This window comes from Erythrolamprus reginae, chromosome 2 (assembly GCF_031021105.1).
Source record: "Erythrolamprus reginae isolate rEryReg1 chromosome 2, rEryReg1.hap1, whole genome shotgun sequence".
In the NCBI taxonomy this organism is placed as follows: Eukaryota; Metazoa; Chordata; class Lepidosauria; order Squamata; family Dipsadidae; genus Erythrolamprus; species Erythrolamprus reginae.
The window spans coordinates 97,325,373-97,345,165 of record NC_091951.1 but is presented as its reverse complement, the minus strand read 5'-3'; the positions used below and the strand labels follow the sequence as shown (position 1 = coordinate 97,345,165).

Here is a 19,793-nt window from a genome sequence, read left to right as displayed (position 1 = left end):
CATACTCATTTGTTTACAGCTGAAAAAATATTAGTTTATGGAAAGGAATTCTGTATAAAATTAGTCATCTCTCTATATAAAAGCCAAATACCACTCACTCATCATGAAATCTCCAGAACTCTCCAAGAAATGATTTTTCAAAATGACTATTAGATCATTAGTATTTCTTATACAGTATTATACTAATTAACACACTCTGATGCTAAGGAGTTAGACATTCTACTCTCTCTCTACATCTGAAAGAAAATTCTATTCCAATTGCCAGTTGCCTTATATTAACATGCTTTGATGCTATCACGTTGTTAACTGGGTATGGCTATGGCCAGAACGTGACTCATCCAGCCTGTGGGCTGCAAGTTTAGACACTCTACTCCCCATCCTCACTTAAAAAGAACTCTGTTCCAACTGCCAGTTGCCTTACATTAACACGCTCCGATGCTAAGGAGTTACACATTCTACATCAATTTTCAAGCTTTGGGTGTCAATGTATCAAGCCTGATCATAACTATTCTTTATGACCTGGGGTGGCGCAGCAGGTAGAGTGCTGTACTGCAGGCCACTGAAGCTGACTGTAGATCTGTAGGTCAGTGGTTCAAATCTCATCACCAGCTGAAGGTTGACTCAGCGTTCCATCCTTCCAAGGTGGGTAAAATGAGGACCCGGATTGTGGGGGTAATATGCTGGCTCTGTTAAAAAGTGCTATTGCTAACATGTAAGCTGCCCTGAATCTAAGGAGAAGGGTGGCATAAAAATAGAATAAATAAATAAATAAATAAATAAATAAAATAAATAAATAAATAAATAAATAATTTTCAAGCTTTAGTTGTCAATTTATCAAGCCTGATCACATAGTTTCATAGTGAAGCACGGGTATCCATCTACTAGTATTTTATATAAATTTACGGTATGTTTGAATATTGTGTTAAATGGGAAATAATAATTACAAAAAATGCAATTGCAGTATTCATTCTGTTTCGGGAATATTAATTTTTGGAATATGGTGTTTCTATTTCAGGATGAATTTAAAAAGGAAAAGGAGCATATTTGCTATTATCTATTGGCAAATTAGTTCTTTGTCTGATGCACTTTAGGAGCGTTTCTCTGATTAGCACGTATGAGTGTAACCTTTTGTACTAACACCGCATGTATCTCCTGATACCTTGTTTTTTCTTTTTATATATTCTGCCCTATAAAGTTGTCTGCTACTGTAAACTATCATCAATTTGTTTTTTGAAACTTAGTTCCACAGAAAGCTGTATTTCCATCAAATAAAATATTTACATTGTGTCACTGAAGGTATCCAGGTCTATCTAGTTGTCTCTACTCTACCCCGAAATTAAGGTACTGTATTACAATGTTGTAAAAAGGGAGTTTACTAAAGGAATTTAGGTAGGTGCAAAAATTATGATTATAGAAATTATTAATTCAAACAATAAATGTAGAGTGCAATATTAGCAATGTATTCTCACTTGCATTTGGTTCTCTACCTAACACCGACCAGCCTGTTTGCAAATGATTATGATTCTTTCATAGCATAAAAAAGGCTTACATAAATGTTCATTTGGGTGGAACCCCTATTAGTAATATTTGTCGAGTTGAAACCCATCTCTGTGTTGCAATGCTAATTGGCATTGATTGATATTACAGGTATCCTAAAGTTGCTCTTATTCCAACAACTATTGCTAATAATCTGGATTTGTGGATTCCAGATTTACATAATCTGTAATCATACAACATAATTGTTTATTTTTATTCCTTAGGATAGTAAATCTTAAATCATATCATAACTGTCTTTTATCTTCATTATCTCAGCCTACTCATAAGTGATATTTAAAAATTTCATTTGTCCAGAGGAAAGACTCAAATAATCTATTAAAGTTATCTCTCTCTCTCCCTCCCAACTCTCTCTCTCTCTCACACACAGAGCGAGAGTGTGAGAGTGCAAAAATAGAGTAGAAGTTCTAAATAGCAGCAGAACATACAAATTCTACATACGTTTTCTACTGAGTAACTATGACATTATATGGACTAATGTAATACCCAATTAAAGTTAGCAGTTTTGCAAGGACGTTTGATTTACTATGTCCCTGTGGTACAACAGATGGGTCAGCTGAAGAATGTGATTTCTATGTTTCATCTGCTTGCCTCAGCTGCTTCTATTGATGCTCAAAGAGCCAAGAAATAAGTGAATGAGTGAATGAGTGAGTAAGTTGAACGTCTGGGAAGATAGTAGTCTTGAAAGTGGTCTCAGGAATGCATAAAATAAACAAAAGTGCCTTTAGGACAGTTGTACTTACAAAACAAATAAAACTCACAAAGAAAAAGAAAGCAAGAGAAGAAAAGGACAAAAGAGGAGGGGAGAGAAACGAGAGAGAATTTCATGCAGTGGTTTGGGCCTCCACAGCATCTGTTTATTGGAGCCCATCAACGTCACTCTGGATTGTGTCACATGAAAAATAGAAACTCTGCTGGAGAAACACAGAGTGAGACAAACTGACAGCCACACACAGAGGGAATGATTGGGAAGCCAGGACATTGGAGGGACCATGCCGGTGATTATTTACAAGAGAGATACAACACAGAGAGGTACAATCCTGCCCTTGCTTGGCTCCTCTCTGATTCAGCCAGTCTCCTCATTCCAGGACTCAGGGGTGGCACTGGGGGCAGTGGTTCCTTCCCCGTTGCATGTTGCTGGACCTGCTGGTGTCATTGTTGACGTTTCTGCTTGAGTTGCTGGAGCTGTGGATGCTTTTCCCTCTGGGTTTTCTTCTGCAGGGGCTGATACCATTGTGGCCACCCGGGCAGCTTCAGTTGTTGGAGCTGTGTTATCTGCTTCAGGTTTAGCCTGCGGGGTGTTGTTGGGCTGTGTTGTGGCAGCACCATCTGTTGTGGCAGCAGTGGGAGGGGTTGGCTTGGCTGCATCTGTGTGTTCTGGCGCTCGGAGTCTCTTCATCATTGTGGTCACTCGGACGGCTTTCTGTGGGTTGCCAGGAGAAACATGGTTTTGAGATCTAATGTCTCCTGTTAATGTTTCATAACCCCAGTTCAGAATACACAATCCCACAGAGCGCTTGGTTTTTTTAAAGAAAAGTAACCAGAGGGGGCCTTCTCCAGGTCCCATCGACAAAACAATGTCATCTGGCGGGACCCAGGAGGAGAGCCTTCTCTGTGGCAGCCCCGGCCCTCTGGAACCAACTCCCCCCAGAGATTAAGACGGCCCCCACCCTCCTCGCCTTTCATAAGTTATTAAAAACTCATCTTTGCCACCAGGCATGTGGAAACTAACACACACACCAATTGTCAAGGCTGGTGTATGGTTTGATTGGTTGTGTGATTATTTTATTTTATTATAAGGGTTTTATATTGCTTTTTAAAATTGGATTTGTACACTGTTTATGTTGTTGTGAGCCACCCCGAGTCCTCAGAGAGGGGCGGCATACAAATCTAATAAATTATTATTAATTATTATTATTATTGGAATTATTCCACATTTTATTTTTAAATATTGGAATTATTCCACATTTTATTTTTAAATGCTGTTAGAGTCCACGACTGCAGATAAACACTTGAGAAAAGAATGGGTTTATAATAGATCCTCAAGGGCAAAAGCATCTGAAAGCAAATAACAAGGTACCACTAATTTATTGTGATTTGTACTTTATCTGATGATGATTAATCCAAGTAATAGTCTTTAGAAGTGGCAATTTAGATGCTGTTTTTTAATCATATCATTTTTAAACCCATAGAGGAAAGAGACAAGAAAATTAATATTAATAGAGGAATTAAAGACACTGATTTATTGAGGTTAATAAAAATCAGACAAGGCATAGTGGGAAATTAATGTATATAGAACATGCGATTACTATCAAATACTTAAATGCATATTTGTAATGTAAGAAGTATCAGTATTTTAACAGTACTAGGTTAATAGAAATGCTTGATCTATTCTTCATACCATTCAGGTGAGAAACAATCCTACCTGTCAATGAATACTTCAGCTTCAACCACAACAACACACGAGGACACAATAGATACAAACTTATGGTAAACTGCTCCAAACTTGATTGCAGAAAATATGACTTCAGTAGCAGAATCGTCAATGCCTGGACTGTACTTCTTGACTCTGTGATTTCTTCCCCAACCCCCCCAAATTTTAATCTTAGACTGCCTATGGCCGACCTAACCCCATTTCAAAGTGGTCTTTAAGGGGCATGCATAAGCACACCAGTGTGCCTACCGTTCTTGACTTAATGTTCCCTTTTATTCATATCCATTTCATGTATTCATAATTACATTTTTATATATTATCCAATACATGCCTGACAAAATAAATAAAATAAAATAAAGTGTGTTGGCTTTTTTGGCAGGTGCTGCATACTCCTGGCTCATATTTAAATGGTTGTCCACTAGGAGTTCAAGATCCATCTCGCAGTTACTACTGTTGAGCAAGGTACCACATATACTGTACCTGTGCATTTTGTTTTTCTTGCCTAAAAGTTTCTACGTTTAGGGTTGGAATACTGCATTCAGTTTTGGTCACCACGATGTAAAAAGGATGTCAAGACTCTACAAAGAGTGCAGAGAAGAGCAACAAAAATGATTAGGGAACTGAATGCTAAAACAGTTTAATGAAAAGAAGGACCAGGGGAGACATGATAGCAGTGTTCCAACATTGCCACAAAGAATAGAGAGTAAAACTATTCTCCAAAGCACTTAAGAGTAGAGCAAGAAGCAATGGGTGGAAATTAAACAAACAAAGAGAGAAGTAACTTAGAACTGAGGAGAAATTTCCTGACAGTTAGAACAATTAATGAGTGGGACAGCTTGCCTCTAAAAGTTGTGAATGCTCCAACGCTGAAAGTTTTTAAGAAGCTGTTGGATAACTATTTGTCTGAAGTAGAGTAGGGTTGTTATTAAAAAACTTTAAAAGCAGGTAAATGAGATAATTATCTAATTTATCAATTAGTTCATTAGTCAATTAATTATTAATTAAAATTATTGGGCAGACTTTCCAAAATTCCAGCATTCTTGAACCTAGTAGTCTTTAGAAAATTGGTACCAGAGCACAAGGATTTTCTAGACACTATTTCCTAGCTTCTTTTTGCAGAAGGCTGAGGAAAATGTTGTAGAGTTGCACTTGCAGAATATCCTAGATGAAGCAGACCTTGTAGATCCTTTTCAGCAGGGTTGAAACCTGGTATTTCTTAATAATTTCTGATCAGATCCTAGGGAGGTTTGAGCCCGCTGTATAGCATAGCTGTAAGTTTGAATGCTCACTAAATGAACTCTTGTAAACCAAGGATGACCTGTATTGTCCAGCTATCATAATTATTGAGAGAAATTGACAAAAGTTATCTTGATTTCTTATTTATTGGTGGTGAGGTCTAATTCTTTCATCTGGATTTAGCCCTCTGAAAGAAAACCAACACATACATTTGCATAGAGACTGGATGCAATTCCTCACATTCAGAGTTAAGCTGTCAGAAGCTTTGCAACAGGGGGCCTGTGCTAGCAATACATTACCTTCCATTTTGCCCTGGCAAAGTTCTTTTCAATCTGAGCACATACTCCATCTTTTATATTCTTGTCTGAAGCTGCATTGCCAGAAATCCTAGGGACAAAAGGGGGGAAAAACCAGTCTAAATATCTTGCTTTGTTTTGCTTAATGTCCTAGATTCGTGATGGTAAACCTATAGTATGTATGGAACTATCTCTGCTGGCACGCAAGCTGTTGCCCTAGCTCAGTTCCAGTGCGCATGTGCCCACTAGCCAGCTGATTGCAGCTCTCGCAGAGGCTCTGGGAGAGCATTTTTGGCTGCCAGAGGGCCTCTGTGGGTGGGGGAGGGCGTTTTTGCCCTCCCCAGGCTCCAAGAAAGCCTACTAGGCCCATCGGAAGTCGGGAAATGGGCGAGTGGGAGGGTCATGCGTTCCCGTGCGGGAGACAGTGCAATGCAGGGGGGGGGGTCATGGGGGCATTGAATTATTGTGTGGGCACACGCAGGTACGCACTTTCGGCACCTGAAGAAAAAAGGTTCACCATCACTGGCCTAGATTGTTGGTAGCAATTAGCAATTAGTAGCGATTAGCTCTCGGTACAAAAATTAGCAATTTAGCAATACAGCAATTAGTTCTCAGTACAAAACAAATTACAGTACAAAACAATTGAAATTGTAAACCTTATGAAATCTGAACATCTCAAGCTATTCCTTCTGAATATGGGAATATTGTCCCTGTTCATGTTTCTTGGCATTGTGTACTCTTTTTCCCCCTTCCAACTATAGGGCTCTCACCATTCATGAGAGATAGCTTCTTCTGCTGTAATTCTCTGGTCTTGATCCACCTCCATCAGTCGGGCTACTAGGTCCTTAGCTAAAGGGAAAAAAAGAAGGAAGACGACTTTTAAATAGCATCATTGGGAGTGGAGGCAACAGCAAATGTTGCAATGGCTTTGCAATACAGAAATTCTGAAAGGACTGCTGGTTCATAAAACAAAATATTGTGTCTTTTGGCCCAAAACAAATATTACACATGAGTAATTTAGTATGACTAACTTTTTTAGTACAGTGTTCCCTCGATTTTTGCGGGGATGCGTTCCAAGACCGCCCGCAAAAGTCAAATTTCCGCAAAGTAGAGATGCGGAAGTAAATGCACCATTTTTGGCTATGAACAGTATCACAAGCCTTCCCTTAACACTTTAAACCCCTAAATTACAATTTCCCATTCCCTTAGCAACCATTTAGATTATTACTCACCATATTTATTTATTAAAGTTTATTAAAAAATATTTATTAAAGGCAGACAAAAGTTTGGTGATGACATATGATGTCATTGGGTGGGAAAAACCGTGGCATAGGGAAAAAAACCGCGAAGTATTTTTTAATTAATATTTTTTTAAAACCGTGGTACAGACTTTTCGCGAAGTTCGAACCCACGAAAATCGAGGGAACACTGTATATATAAAAAAACAGCCTTGGAAGGTGACAATCTTTCTGTTAAAAATTACCAGAAAAGTAGTGACATGGGAGTATTGGAAATGATATTCAAGAGCAGAGGTCTTCAAACCTGGCAACTTTTAGACTTGTGGACTTCAACTCCCAGAATTCTCTAGCCAGTATAGCTGGCTGGAGAATTCTGGGAGTTGAAGTCCACAAGTCTAAAAGTTGTTAAGTTTGAGGACCTCTGTTCAAGAGGATGCAATGATTGGGGAAGGCTGAGCTAAGAATTTCTATGGACTTGTATTTGCCCTTAACATTTTGGGTTACGGTGTGCAATCTTTTTTTCTTCCCCCCACCATTCTCACCACCTTACCTGCCTGTGAGATATCATCCCAATAAGGAGGGTCGAATTCATAGTCTCCAGCTAAGATCTTGCGAAATAGGTTCTTGTCATGATTCTCATAATCATCCTCATCCATTTCCTCATAGAAGGGTGGGTTTCCTGACAAGCTACGGCGTAGAAATAGGAGTTCAGATTCTGGATATTCCTCTTCAAATTCCCAGCCAGCATGGTCAACGTAGCATTGCAGCTACTCATTGGTAATTCTAAAAACTGCAATCCCAGCACATTTGGGGAAGGCTCAGCTGCTGTAGCCTACTTCTACTGCTTTTTCTGCAGCTGCATTTTTCTCCTAATGTCCATTTTACATTTGGACCTTCCTTCTTTCCCTCCCCATCATCAATATGACCCCTCTTTACTTACAGAATGTACATGATCACACCAATAGCCCAGCAGTCCACAGGCCGCCCATATCGTTGGCGCCCCACCACTTCAGGTGCTGAAAGGACAATTGTAGAAGGTGAGGACTATCCAGAGGACAGGAACATGTTTCTCTGAACTACACATTACAACCACAAGTTCAGTAGATAACATTTCAGGAAGTGAATCTTGGCAGAGCTAAACATAGAATGCTTTGACATTGTGCTTTTAATTTTATTTCAAAATGTTATTGTGAGAATTTATAGAATGAGCATAATAATAATAATAATAATAATTATTATTTATTAGATTTGTATGTCACCCCTCTCTGAGGACTCGGAGCAGCTCACAATATAACAAATCCAATACATTAAAACAACATCTAAAACCCATGACATTAAAACCTTACAGCTCAATCATACCAGACACAAAACTATAATAGCCTAGGGGTAGCTCAGTTACCTCATGCCTGGCAACAAAAGTGGGTTTTGAGTAACTTACGAAAGGCAAGGAGGGTGGGGGCAGTTCTGATCTCTGGGGGGGGGAGTTGTTTTCACAGGACCGGGGCTGCCACAGTGAAGGCTCTTCCCCTGGGGCCCGCCAGACGACATTGTTTAGTCGACGGGACCCGGAAAAGGCCAACTCTGTGGGACCTTATCGGCCACTGGGATTCATGCGGCAGAAGACGGTCCTGAAGGTATTCTGGTCCAATGCCATGTAGGGCTTTATAGGTCATTACCAACACTTTGAATTGTGACCGGAAACTGATCGGCAACCAGTGCAGGCCGCGGAGTGTTGACGAGACGTGGGCGAATCTAGGAAGCCCCACGATAGATAAGGAAGAAAGTGCATTAAAATCTTCCTTAGTGGTATTTTAAGTTTCTATATATAAACATTTTGTGGGACAGAGATGGAATTGTGATATAGAGATAAAATTGTGTCCTTAAGGAGTTAATTATTTTGGAAATATTTAAAATCCATGTAAGGAGTCATTTGCACTCAAATTTTCTCACCCTTTTTTTGCAACTTACATGCTGCCCGTTTAGAGCAGAGGTCCCCAACCGCCGGTCCGCGGACCGGGACCGGGCCGTTGGGGTTTTCCAGCCGGTCCGCGGCGCCGCTGCCCTCCCGGCAGAGGACATTATGCAGGACAGGGTGGGGCGTCGGGCAGGGCGGGGAGAATCAGGAGGCTCCTTTGGCGGCTGGGGGCTGCCTGGCTTTGTGATTTTGGCTGGGGGGGAGTTAGGAAGGTCCTACTTCTCCCCCCCCAGCCAAAAACTCAAAGCCTATCTGCTGGATACGGGCGATGAGCGGGACGAGCGGCGCCGAAGCCGGTGGCTGTGGCAGCTGCTGCAAGAGGCTTCTGCGCCGCTCTGTCCCACTCATCGCCCGTATCCAGCAGATAGGCTTTGAGTTTTTGGCTGGGGGGGGACTTAGGAAGGTCCTACTTCTCTCCCCCCCCCAGCCAAAAACTCAAAGCCTATCTGCTGGATACGGGCGATGAGCGGGGCGAGCGGCGCCGAAGCCGGTGGCTGTGGCAGCTGCTGCAAGAGGCTTCCACGCCGCTCTGTCCCACTCATCGCCCGTATCCAGCAGATAGGCTTTGAATTTTTGGCTGGGGGGGGGGAGAAGTAGGACCTTCCTAACTCCCCCCCCAGCCAAAATCACAAAGCCAGGCATCCCCCAGCCGCCAAAGGAGCCTCCTGATTCTCCCCGCCCTGTGGAGAAGTGTGGAGGGCTGCGTCACTAAGCTCCACCCCTCCATAACCCCACCCCCATTTGACCAAAGCCCCCCCCCCAATGGGCCGTGGAAAACTGGTCTAGCTTAAAGCCGGTCCCTGGTGCAAAAAAGGTTGGGGACCTCTGGTTTAGAGTGTATATAACTGAACCATAGCAAATGCGTAAATTTCTGTGTAGAAGGGTTTGGAATATATGGAAGTTGCTCCCTATGTTGAAAAATGTCAATTGCACTGAATCAACCATATTTCGAGCAATATTTTTGTGTCATAGGTTTTATTCCCACTGAAAAATCTGTAGGGACCACAGTACTTGTCACTGGCATGCAACAATAATAAAGATTACTGTTTTTGCTCTCTGCACAAAATGGGGAACTCATAGTCAAAGGAGTTTTATGCTTATGAGTGTTTTTATAGGCATCTGGTTGGAAATAAGTCTATGACTAGGTACAGGAGGGTTATGTTCTGTTCCTATAGTTTACTCTTTGTAATGTTGCCCTGATTCCTATGTTGTTTCTTACCTAGATATTCAGGCGTTCCACAAGGTTCTTTGATGAGCCCATTCTCCAATTTGGCTAGGTGAAAGTCACTGATCACAATCTTAGAATTCTTCAGGCGGTTGTAATATACTAAATTCTCTAGCTGAAAAGATAATGAATATAGGGATGGCATAATGAGGGCAGGAGGATAAAACGGCTGAAGCATTAATTCCTTCTAGATGTACAGTGTTCCCTCGATTTTCGCGGGTTCAAACTTCGCGAATAGCCTATACCACGGTTTTTCAAAAAATATTAATTAAAAAATACTTCGCGATTTTTTTCTATACCATGGTTTTTCCCGCCCGATGATGTCATACGTCATCGCCAAACTAATAATTTTTGCAAATAAATAACAAAAATAATAATTATTGTTAATAAATAATTATGTTTATAAATATCAGGATCACTAGGTGTTTTATTCAATGGTGAGTACCAGTAATAATGGTGAGTAAATGGTTGTTAAGGGAATGGGAAATGGTAATTTAGGGGTTTAAAGTGTTAAGGGAAGGCTTGTGATACTGTCCATAGCCAAAAATGGTGTATTTACTTCCGCATCTCTACTTCACGGAAATTCGACTTTCGCGGGTGGTCTCGGAACGCATCCCCCACGAAAATCGAGGGAACACTGTATGTCTTAGTTTACATGCATGCTTATACAGCCACTCAAATCATATCAAGCTTCTGGGAAAAGTAAAAGGCATGATATTTGAAATGGATGTTTATATCCATTCCTTCAACAACTACTTCAGCTTCAACCGCAATAACACAAGAGCACGCAACAGGTTCAAACTTAATATCAACCGCTCCAAACTTGACTGTAAAAAATATGACTTTAGCAATCGAGTTGTTGAAGCATGGAACTCATTACCAGACTCTGTGGTGTCAACCCCCAACATTTTCCCCTTAGACTTTCCACGGTTGACTTCTCCAGATTCCTTAGAGGTCAGTAAGGGGCAAACATAAGTGCACTAGTGTGCCTTCCGTTCCCTGTCCAATTGTCTCTCCTATATTTTATATATTTTTTCTCCCATCCATATATCCTTCCTCTACTCTTCATCGATGTGTTCTATTCTCATATCTCTTCTTCTATCCCTTCCCTGATATTTACTACTACATGTTTTTATTCTCCTTAACTTTCAATTTGTATTGGACAAAATAAATAAATAAATAAAAATAAATAAATATAGCATCACACACAGGATGTCCTTCTAAAATCTGAGGGAGGGGAGGAAAGAAGAAAAAGAAGGTATTGCAATTACTTAAATCAATTTATAAACAGAAGGAAGAGTACACGTCCCAAGAATGTACCACCGATGAGAGATGTAGGCTAGAAGGAAATGATCTGACTTGCCTTGAGATTCCTGTGTACGATCTTCAGTGAATGCAGGTATGCCACAGCCTCCAAGACCTGCCTGATGACATTACTAGTGTCACGCTCAGAATAGTACCCTTGGTCCAAGATCCAATCAAATACCTCTCGACCAGTGGCCCTATAAATAGGAAAACAGAAAAAAGCAAGAGGGAAATTGGATAACCAAGATACTAGTTAATGCCAACTAGTATTATAGTACAATGGATGTAGCCGGGAAGAAGAAAAACCTCATGGGTTTCTCATTCCCCATTACAGTATAAGGAAAATGGCCGCCTTTGTCTGAATCCATCTGATTTGTTACATAATAATTGTCATCACAATAGCATCTTTCCCAGCATTATTTAAAGATGCCAGGGACTGAATCAGAAAGGATCCTCCCCCCCGCAGAAAAAACAAAAACAGTGATGGCCTTTTCCTGCAGAAAATATATATATAGTGTAATAGGATGGAAGTTTCTCCTTCCCCTTCTAGATTGTATCATGAACGTTTAAGGGATTTCTGATAAGCGCCTGAGAAACCATGCTGTATTTTGGTATGGGGACATAGCAGTGGTGAAATCCTGCCGATTCTGTCCAGATTGTGTGTGCCAGTAGCAGCAGCGGCAGGTGGTTTGCTGAACCGGTAGCGGCAGCAGCATGAGGCTCTTCCCATCTTAACTTCCTGCTTAACCCGCTGCATGCACAAAGCCTTCTGTGCATATGCAGAGGGTCAAAAATCAGATGTGATGACAGCGCACAGGTGGTGCATGGGTTTCAGAACTGTTAGGGAAGATAAGTAGATTTCACCCACGAGAGGAAAGGAAGGGCAAGGCTTAGCGTCATAATCCTATGGCCCTGGCTGCATGAGAAGAGAACCCAATGGGTCATTTTAGGAGTTTAGATTCACGCAACACCTACTTACAGCTCCAAGAAGAGGAAATACTCTTTCCGGGTAACATATACATCCACCAGTTGTAGAATGTTGGGGTGCTTTACCCTGTAGGAAAAGAGAGAAGCTAGTTTGAAGGTCTCCTATCAGGCAGAAACATAAAGCCAAAGTCAAATATCTGCTCAGTCTCCTCAATACATTTGTCAGGTCACCTTGTATTCATTTACTGCATTTTAATTGGGATGTTATATCTCGCCTAAATCTGTTTTGCTTGTTCCATTATTAATGGATACAATGAATACTGTAGAATTCTGTTGCTTTCATCCTATGCAAAACGAAAGCGAATTGCGTTGTGATATTGCAATGTTACTTTCATGAAGCTGACATCCCTCTGATCCTTGCAGAAACTGCTTCCCCTTTCTGAAAAGTATATTTTATATTTAATCCTTTCTGGAGTACATCGGTTCCTTTGATTCTGCTTTATAGTATCAGATTTCAAGTATTTTTTTCCTTATCTTTGCATTTGTTTTTGGAATCTTTCTCAATATCTATGCTGAAATATTACATATTGTGAATTAGTATTTCTCTTATATTGCTAAGGTTAATGTGTTTCTTCAGTGGGATGTTTAGAATGGGGATGAATAGCAATGCCAAGGACTCTGACCAATGCTGAACATGCCTTAATGCACCCAAAATAAGGATTCCACCATCTGGGCTGGGATGGGGTGAGCAAGAGGCAGGCTATAGAGGCAGGATCGGAATTGACAGTATAGGGCAGTATATATCTTGCTGGTATGATTTTGGCTGCCACTTTAACTGAACTTTGAAGGTCAATGACTACTTCAGCGTCAACTGCAACAACACAAGAGCACGCAACAGATTCAAACTTAATACGAACTGCTCCAAACTTGACTGTAAAAAATATGATTTCAACAATCGAGTTATCGAAGCATGGAACTCATTACCGGACTCAATTGTGTCAACCCCTAACCCCCAACACTTCTCCCTTAGACTCTCCACGATTGACCTCTCCAGGTTCGTAAGTGGGCGTACATAAGTGCATTGGTGTGCCTTTCGTCCCCTGTCCAATTGTCTTTCCTTTCTTTCACCTATCATATATATTCTCTTCCTTTCATATATCCTCTCCTCTAAGTTCACTTTTACCCTTATATATATTACCACATGTCTATTTTTCTTCCTATGTATTTGTGTATTGGACAAATGAATAAATGAATGAATGAATGAATGAATGAATGAATAAATAAATAAATAAAATAACTGTTCCTGAATAACTATTAGAGTGAACTGTAGCTGCTTTCCATTTAGGAAAATAATTAAATTGAACATTGATAGCTTCAAGGGCTAAGCATGCAGCTGAGGAAGCACAGATTCTGAGATCTATTGGAATCAATTTTCTCCACTCACATCTTCAGGATGATGATCTCATTCTTGGCTGCCTTCCGTACTTTGCGCCCATCTCTTTTCAGAAACTTCTTGCAAGTATAAAGCTTGCCTGTCGATTTCTCTTTGGCACGGAATATCTCACAAAACTCCTCTCTAGGAAAAGAGCACCCGTAAAGAGATTGTATCCACTCGCTGAAGCAATACAATTGTGCAGCAGAGATGGTTAAACAGCTTATTATGAATCATCCAATTTGCAAAAGAGACAGAAGGTACATCGTGTGTTCCTTCAGCAAAATGTTATTAAGTGCATATTGACCACAAAGGAGAAGGAAATGAAAAACAGAGGGGGAAAAAAACATTTGTCTATTCAATGTATTATACCTCTACAATGTTCTAGGTGTGTTTTGTTAAAGTACCTATTATTTGTAAACTTCAGGCGACCTTTAAAATTAGCTCTATATTTGCATTTACCAGGGCTTTCATGTTGTCAATTATGTCACTTGTTGACAACAACATATAAAACAAAAGTGTGGGGGGATGGAATTTAGGGGAAGGGAAAGCGTGTCACTCATATGTTTTAACCTACCATATTTTTCGGAGCATAAGATGCAACTTTGTTTTTGGGGAGGAAAACAAGAAAAAGGCCACTGCCTCTCAGCAATTTGCCAAACAGCAAAAAGCACAGTTGATATACATTGTTTGATGTGTATTTCTGTGCATGTGTGCCTGACCTATAGAAATAGCAAAGAATTGGAGAAATATACATTATGGCAGTATATTAATCCCAGAAGGTTTTCTTAAATGTAATCACAGTAAGTCCTCCCAATTATTTAAATAGATCTACTCCAAACATGACTAAGTCAGGGTTTAACTCAGCTGCCTTATCTTAATACTAAAACAGGACACTGTTACATTTCAGATTATACTTTTACAGATCTTTAAAATGGATGTGGCTTTCTGGAAGTATTCTCTGCTATTTAGAAGAAGATGCAACAGCACTGGGCCTCTTCAGATCAAACATTTATTTTAAAAAGCTTCTTCATTTTATTAAGTTAATAATAAAGCAGTTTTTAAAAATTAAGTCTAATAATTTTAACATTCTGTATAGTTATTGACTTACCTCCTTCCAGCAAAAAACAAACAGCCAGTTTCAGCACAATCTGATCCCTCTAGCAATTTGCCTCTGTGCAGCTTTAGTTTCACTTTCATTTTAGTTTCACTTTCACTTGCTGGCAACTTCAATCAATCAACTGAGTGTCGGGAGGCAAATAATCAGTGGCTTGGGCTACTCAGGCTCTGCTGCTGTTTGCTGCAAGGAGGTAAATTGCTGGCAGGAAGAGACCAAATAGTGGGGGTGGCTGGGTGGGTCAATATTCGGTGTGTAAGATGCACTCAAGTTTTCACCCTCTTTTGGGGGGGGGGTGTTAAAAAGGTGCATCTTATACCCCAAAATACAGTAAATAGATTTACTAACTTAAGAGTGGATTAGATTTAGCCCTCAAACGTCCCTAACATGTTTCAGGCTAAACTAAATCCTCTCACCCAGGTGACATTCTGTTAAGTAAGCTAATGATCAGGGACATGAGACTCATCAGAGATTTCCTTCCCCGAAAAGCACCTCTACCTCCTGGTAGCTTTCATACTGTCTCCAGCCACATAGAACACATATGACAAATTGCAGAAAGGAGTAGATAAAGCCACCTTTTGAATTCATTCACGTTGGTGCCAACTTCAGTTGCACTTCTGTGTTTTGTTTTGTTTTTTAAAAAAAACCCTTTCTCCAAGTGGGAATAAAACAAAACAAGGTACCATAGGTAAAACATACGAAGAAAGATTTATGGAATTGTTTCCAAGCCATTTACTAGCAGTGGCTCTAGGAAATACTTGCATTCTCCTCTGGGCAATCAAGTAATCCATAACTCTCTCTCTCTCTCTCTCTCTGTGGGTGTGTAGGTGTGTCCGTCTGTCTGTCTTTTCCTTAGAAACTATTTACTATATGCAGCTTGTGTGAATGGGGCTGGCAGCATAATCTCTGCTGTAGGTCACATGACCAGATGAGGGAGAAGGGCTTAGAATAGAATAGCCAGCAACATTATGAGCTCCTACTCAACTATCTTGTCCATAAGAATGCATTGGATGGATTTTTTAAAAAATCCCTCCATAGCTGCCAATTGTAGTCCATTTTTAAAACTATTTTTTTGCTAGTTTTCCATAACACATGTGGTCCTTTTCTCCTTGGGGTTGGGAGAGATATCCCCCCCCCCCCCCCGAACAGATGGATGAATAAGCAAAAGTCCTGAACCTCTTACCAACATTATTTTGAGCTGGGAAAAAAAGAAATAGGCTGTGTGTGTGTGTGTGTGTGAGAGAGAGAGAGAGAGAGAGAAACCCAGGTTCCCAGGTCCTTTGCATAGTCAGGAAGATTAAAGTATAGCTGTGTATGACAGACTCAGCCAAACACATCTGCATGTGTCTCACCGTACCTTCTCTTGCATCTGAGGTAGCCTGAGGAAAGCTTAATGTGCTACAATCTGGAAATGGCATTTTCCCTATTATCCTCTTTTAAAAAGCTGCATGTTGTCTATAAAGGGCATTTTGATGTGCATGGGAGAGGCAACCCAAAAACCATTTCCATTTCAGAAATATTGGGACTCAAGTTGGTTCTGCCATTTTGCTGCTGTGGGAATGTCCTCTTCAAACTAGCCACGCCGCGTCTACGGAGAGGGGTGGCATACAAATGTAATAAATAGATAGACAGACAGACAGACAGACAGACAGACAGACAGACAGACAGACAGACAGACAGTGCCTGACTTCATTGCTGCTCTTTATTCCTCTTTTCCTTCTGTCCTCCAGACTATACAGATTGAGTTCATTAAGTCTTTCCTGATACGTTTTATGCTTAAGACCTTCCACCATTCTTGTAGGCCGTCTTTGGACCCGTTCAATTTTGTCAATATCTTTTTGTAGGTGAGGTCTCCAGAACTGAACATAGTATTCCAAATGTGGTCTCACCAGCATTCTATATAGTGGGATCATAATCTCCCTCTTCCTGCTTGTTATACCTCTAGCTATGCAGCCAAGCATCCTACTTGCTTTCCCTACCGCCTGACTGCACTGTTCACCCATGATGAGGACTGCATCTCTGTTGCCCACAATCTTCCTTTCTCCAGTGGGCAGAGCTATCCTCCAATAGATTGGGTTATGACAGTCTTGTGACGTGATAGGACTGAATCAAAAAGATAGCTCTGCCCATGAGAAAGGGCGTATCAGTGTATACCAACGCCCCTGTTACCCAATAAGATTTAGGATGACATGATTTCCTGCTGGCTTTCAGATGGAAGAGGAGCACAACAGAACAATTATGTGGCAAAGGTCCTGGCATTCTTTGCGGTGTATGTAGGTGAGTCTATAGACAGAGAAGGGATGTTTGAGTTGTTTGCAAAGTTTTCCCCAGTTTGTTTGGGGGTGGGGGTAGCACAGAAGTGGGATTATGATTCTGGGATTCTGTCTGTCTGTCCATCTTTTCTAAATTGTCATTTAGATCCCTGGTGATTAAATTGAAGTATAAAACCTGATAATCTTTATGCACTGCTCAAAAAAATAAAGGGAACACTTAAACAACACAATATAACTCCAAGTAAATCAAACTTCTGTGAAATCAAACTGTCCACTTCGAAGCAACACTGATTGACAATGAATTTCACATGCGGTTGTGCACATTCAACTTTGTACAGAACAAAGTATCCAATGATAATATTTCATTCATTCAGATATGGGATATAGACGGGCTACAAGAATGGTGGAAGGTCTTAAGCATAAAACGTATCAGGAGAGACTTAATGAACTCAATCTGTATAGTCTGGAGGACAGAAGGGAAAGGGGGGACATAGTCGAAACATTTAAATATGTTAAAGGGTTAAATAAGGTTCGGGAGGGAAGTGTTTTTAATAGGAAAGTGAACCCAAGAACAAGGGGGCACAATCCGAGGTTAGTTGGGGGAAAGATCAGAAGCAACATGAGAAAATATTATTTTACTGAAAGAGTAGTAGATGCTTGGAACAAACTTCCAGCAGACGTGGTTGGTAAATCCACAACTGAATTTAAACATGCCTGGGATAAACATAGATCCATCCTAAGATAAAATACTGGAAATAGTACAAGGGCAGACTAGATGGACCATGAGGTCTTTTTCTGCCATCAATCTTCTATGTTTCTATCATTTGAGTGTTCCCTTTATTTTTTTGAGCAGTATATTATTTTCTCATCCCTGAAATATAATAGTAGTTCTTGCTAGTTTAAACCAAAGTTATCAATCGACCTCTCCATCATTCCTTAAGAACATTGCAAAGAATGGTAGAATACCATTCTGGGAAATTTATGAAAACGGCATAGAATACTAAAAGACTTACGTTTTGATTACCTGTCCCAGGTCATATCTGTCAGTCACCTCAGATGGCTGGTTATAATCCTTCTTATCTCCCAAGGTAACGCATCCAAACGGCATTGCCAAGCCTGATACTGAAAAATAAGTGCATGGGAGTCATCATTCATAAGCACAGATCATTTGAAGCACCCCAGGATCTTGACCACTGCATCACTGAGCAAGCTGAATGGGAGCAGGTGCAGTTAGACAGCCACATATGCTCAGATGTGGCTTGCAGTGACAGATTGGGAAGCATTTGCAGTGCATTGCTCCGTGAAAAGATTGACCCTCTGCCCAAGCTCCAGTGAAAGAGATTCCAGGTTGACGATGATTCAAATCAGAATGGAAAATAAACACTTCCATATTGTACTGTAATGGCTTTATAAAAGTTAGGGAGGCAGTCCCTTTTGGAACGATAATGATAAATCTCAGATCATAAATGATGTTGCTGGAAAATGTTGTCAAAATGATCAAGAAGGAGATCCTCAATAAGAGAACATTACGGGGATTTATTTTTTTTAATTTAACAGGCATGCATAGCCAGGTAACTAAAATTTCAGAATATGTTGTGGTCAGTAGTGGATTCTAAAACCCTTTCCTACTGGTTTGTGCATGTGTATGTATGTGTGTGTGTGTATGCATGATGCTTCTGTGCAGAAGCATTCCGGGCAAGTGGGAGGAGCCTCTATTGCCGCCGCTACCAATTCTTAGAACTGGGCCTAATGAGGAGTAACACACCATTGGTTGTGGTGGCTTTTTTCAGCATCTGCCAGATAGCTATCCCAGAGAGTATAATCCATCACAAAAAGTGGTTGTTGAACAACAACTCCTTGAAGTGCATCTGTCAGGGTCCCAAGTAACCCACACAATGGAATCAAAACTCCAAGGCAGGCATGTTCCTCAAAGCATAGATGTATTAGGCATTGTTGTGGCCCCCCCAGCAGCCCATGCAGCTGGTAGTGGATCCCGTCCCAGAAGAGGCCAATGTGCAGCTGGTACCCAAGTTGGACAGTGAGGAGGCTGGTGAAGACTCAGTGACAGAGCCAGAGCCTTCAGAACCTTCAGTATCTCACATCAGTTAGGGGAAGAAGAGGCTTCTTCTCTTCTTAATGCATGGGCACGCAGAGCTGCCAAAAGGCAGGAGTGGTTCCTCAGGAAGAGGTCTCCTCGGGAGTAAGGCTAATTGTCCACTTCCCTAGCCTACTTAAGAGATGACAATGACTGCAAAAACTTTGCAGGAAACAATGTTTGTTTGTTCAAATGCCTTTGTGTTCTGAAAAAGTTTGCTCAGCTTAACTGTTTCTGATTTCTTCCTGCAGACTGCTTCTGGGCATTTTGTCAACCCTTGTAAGTTTCTTGAGATATCCAGGACTAATTTTTTCAAGAAAATATTGCTTTAATTTGTCATGTATACAAATGTTATATCTTTGTATACCACCAATATGTACATGACTGACTAACTAACTAACTAACTAACTAACTAACTAACTAACTAACTAACTAACTAAATAAATAAATAAAAATATTAAGCAAGTTTATTAGTAGTCGTTAATTGAGTAAATATAGTTTTGTACAAAGTGCATGTGTGTTAAGTTATTTCTGGTCCATAGCTGGAGCAGAACAGGCATGTCATATTGGCACATATGGGGGAAACCCCCCTCAGGTTTCAACCTAGTTAAAAGAACAATTTTCTTTCTTCTGCCCATGTAGTACATCACATGGTCCAATCAGGCCACAGCCAAATGTTCACTTGG

General features: G+C 40.6%; 1 protein-coding gene across 1 annotated transcript; it reads right to left on the bottom strand.

Moving 5' to 3' along the window:
• Positions 1–2,620: 2,620 nt before the first annotated feature.
• Positions 2,621–18,120, bottom strand: CAMKV (CaM kinase like vesicle associated). The gene is made up of 10 exons (XM_070735811.1): positions 18,026–18,120; positions 13,635–13,766; positions 12,243–12,317; positions 11,322–11,460; positions 9,953–10,073; positions 7,699–7,774; positions 7,309–7,445; positions 6,291–6,369; positions 5,524–5,611; positions 2,621–2,977 (listed from the first exon to the last, which is right to left on the bottom strand). The coding sequence occupies exons 1-10, from the start codon at positions 18,118–18,120 to the stop codon at positions 2,621–2,623; spliced, it is 1,299 nt and encodes a 432-aa protein (XP_070591912.1).
• Between the last annotated feature and the right edge of the window lie 1,673 nt (positions 18,121–19,793).

Coding starts and splice junctions, on each gene's coding strand:
- CAMKV (XM_070735811.1), bottom strand. CDS start 18,120: ATGCCGTTTGGATGCGTTACCTTGGGAGATAAGAAGGATTATAACCAG. Junction 12,318..13,634: donor GAGATCATCATCCTGAAGAT/GTGAGTGGAGAA, acceptor CTTTTCCTACAG/GGTAAAGCACCCCAACATTC. Junction 6,370..7,308: donor GGATGATATCTCACAGGCAG/GTAAGGTGGTGA, acceptor TTTTCCCTTTAG/CTAAGGACCTAGTAGCCCGA.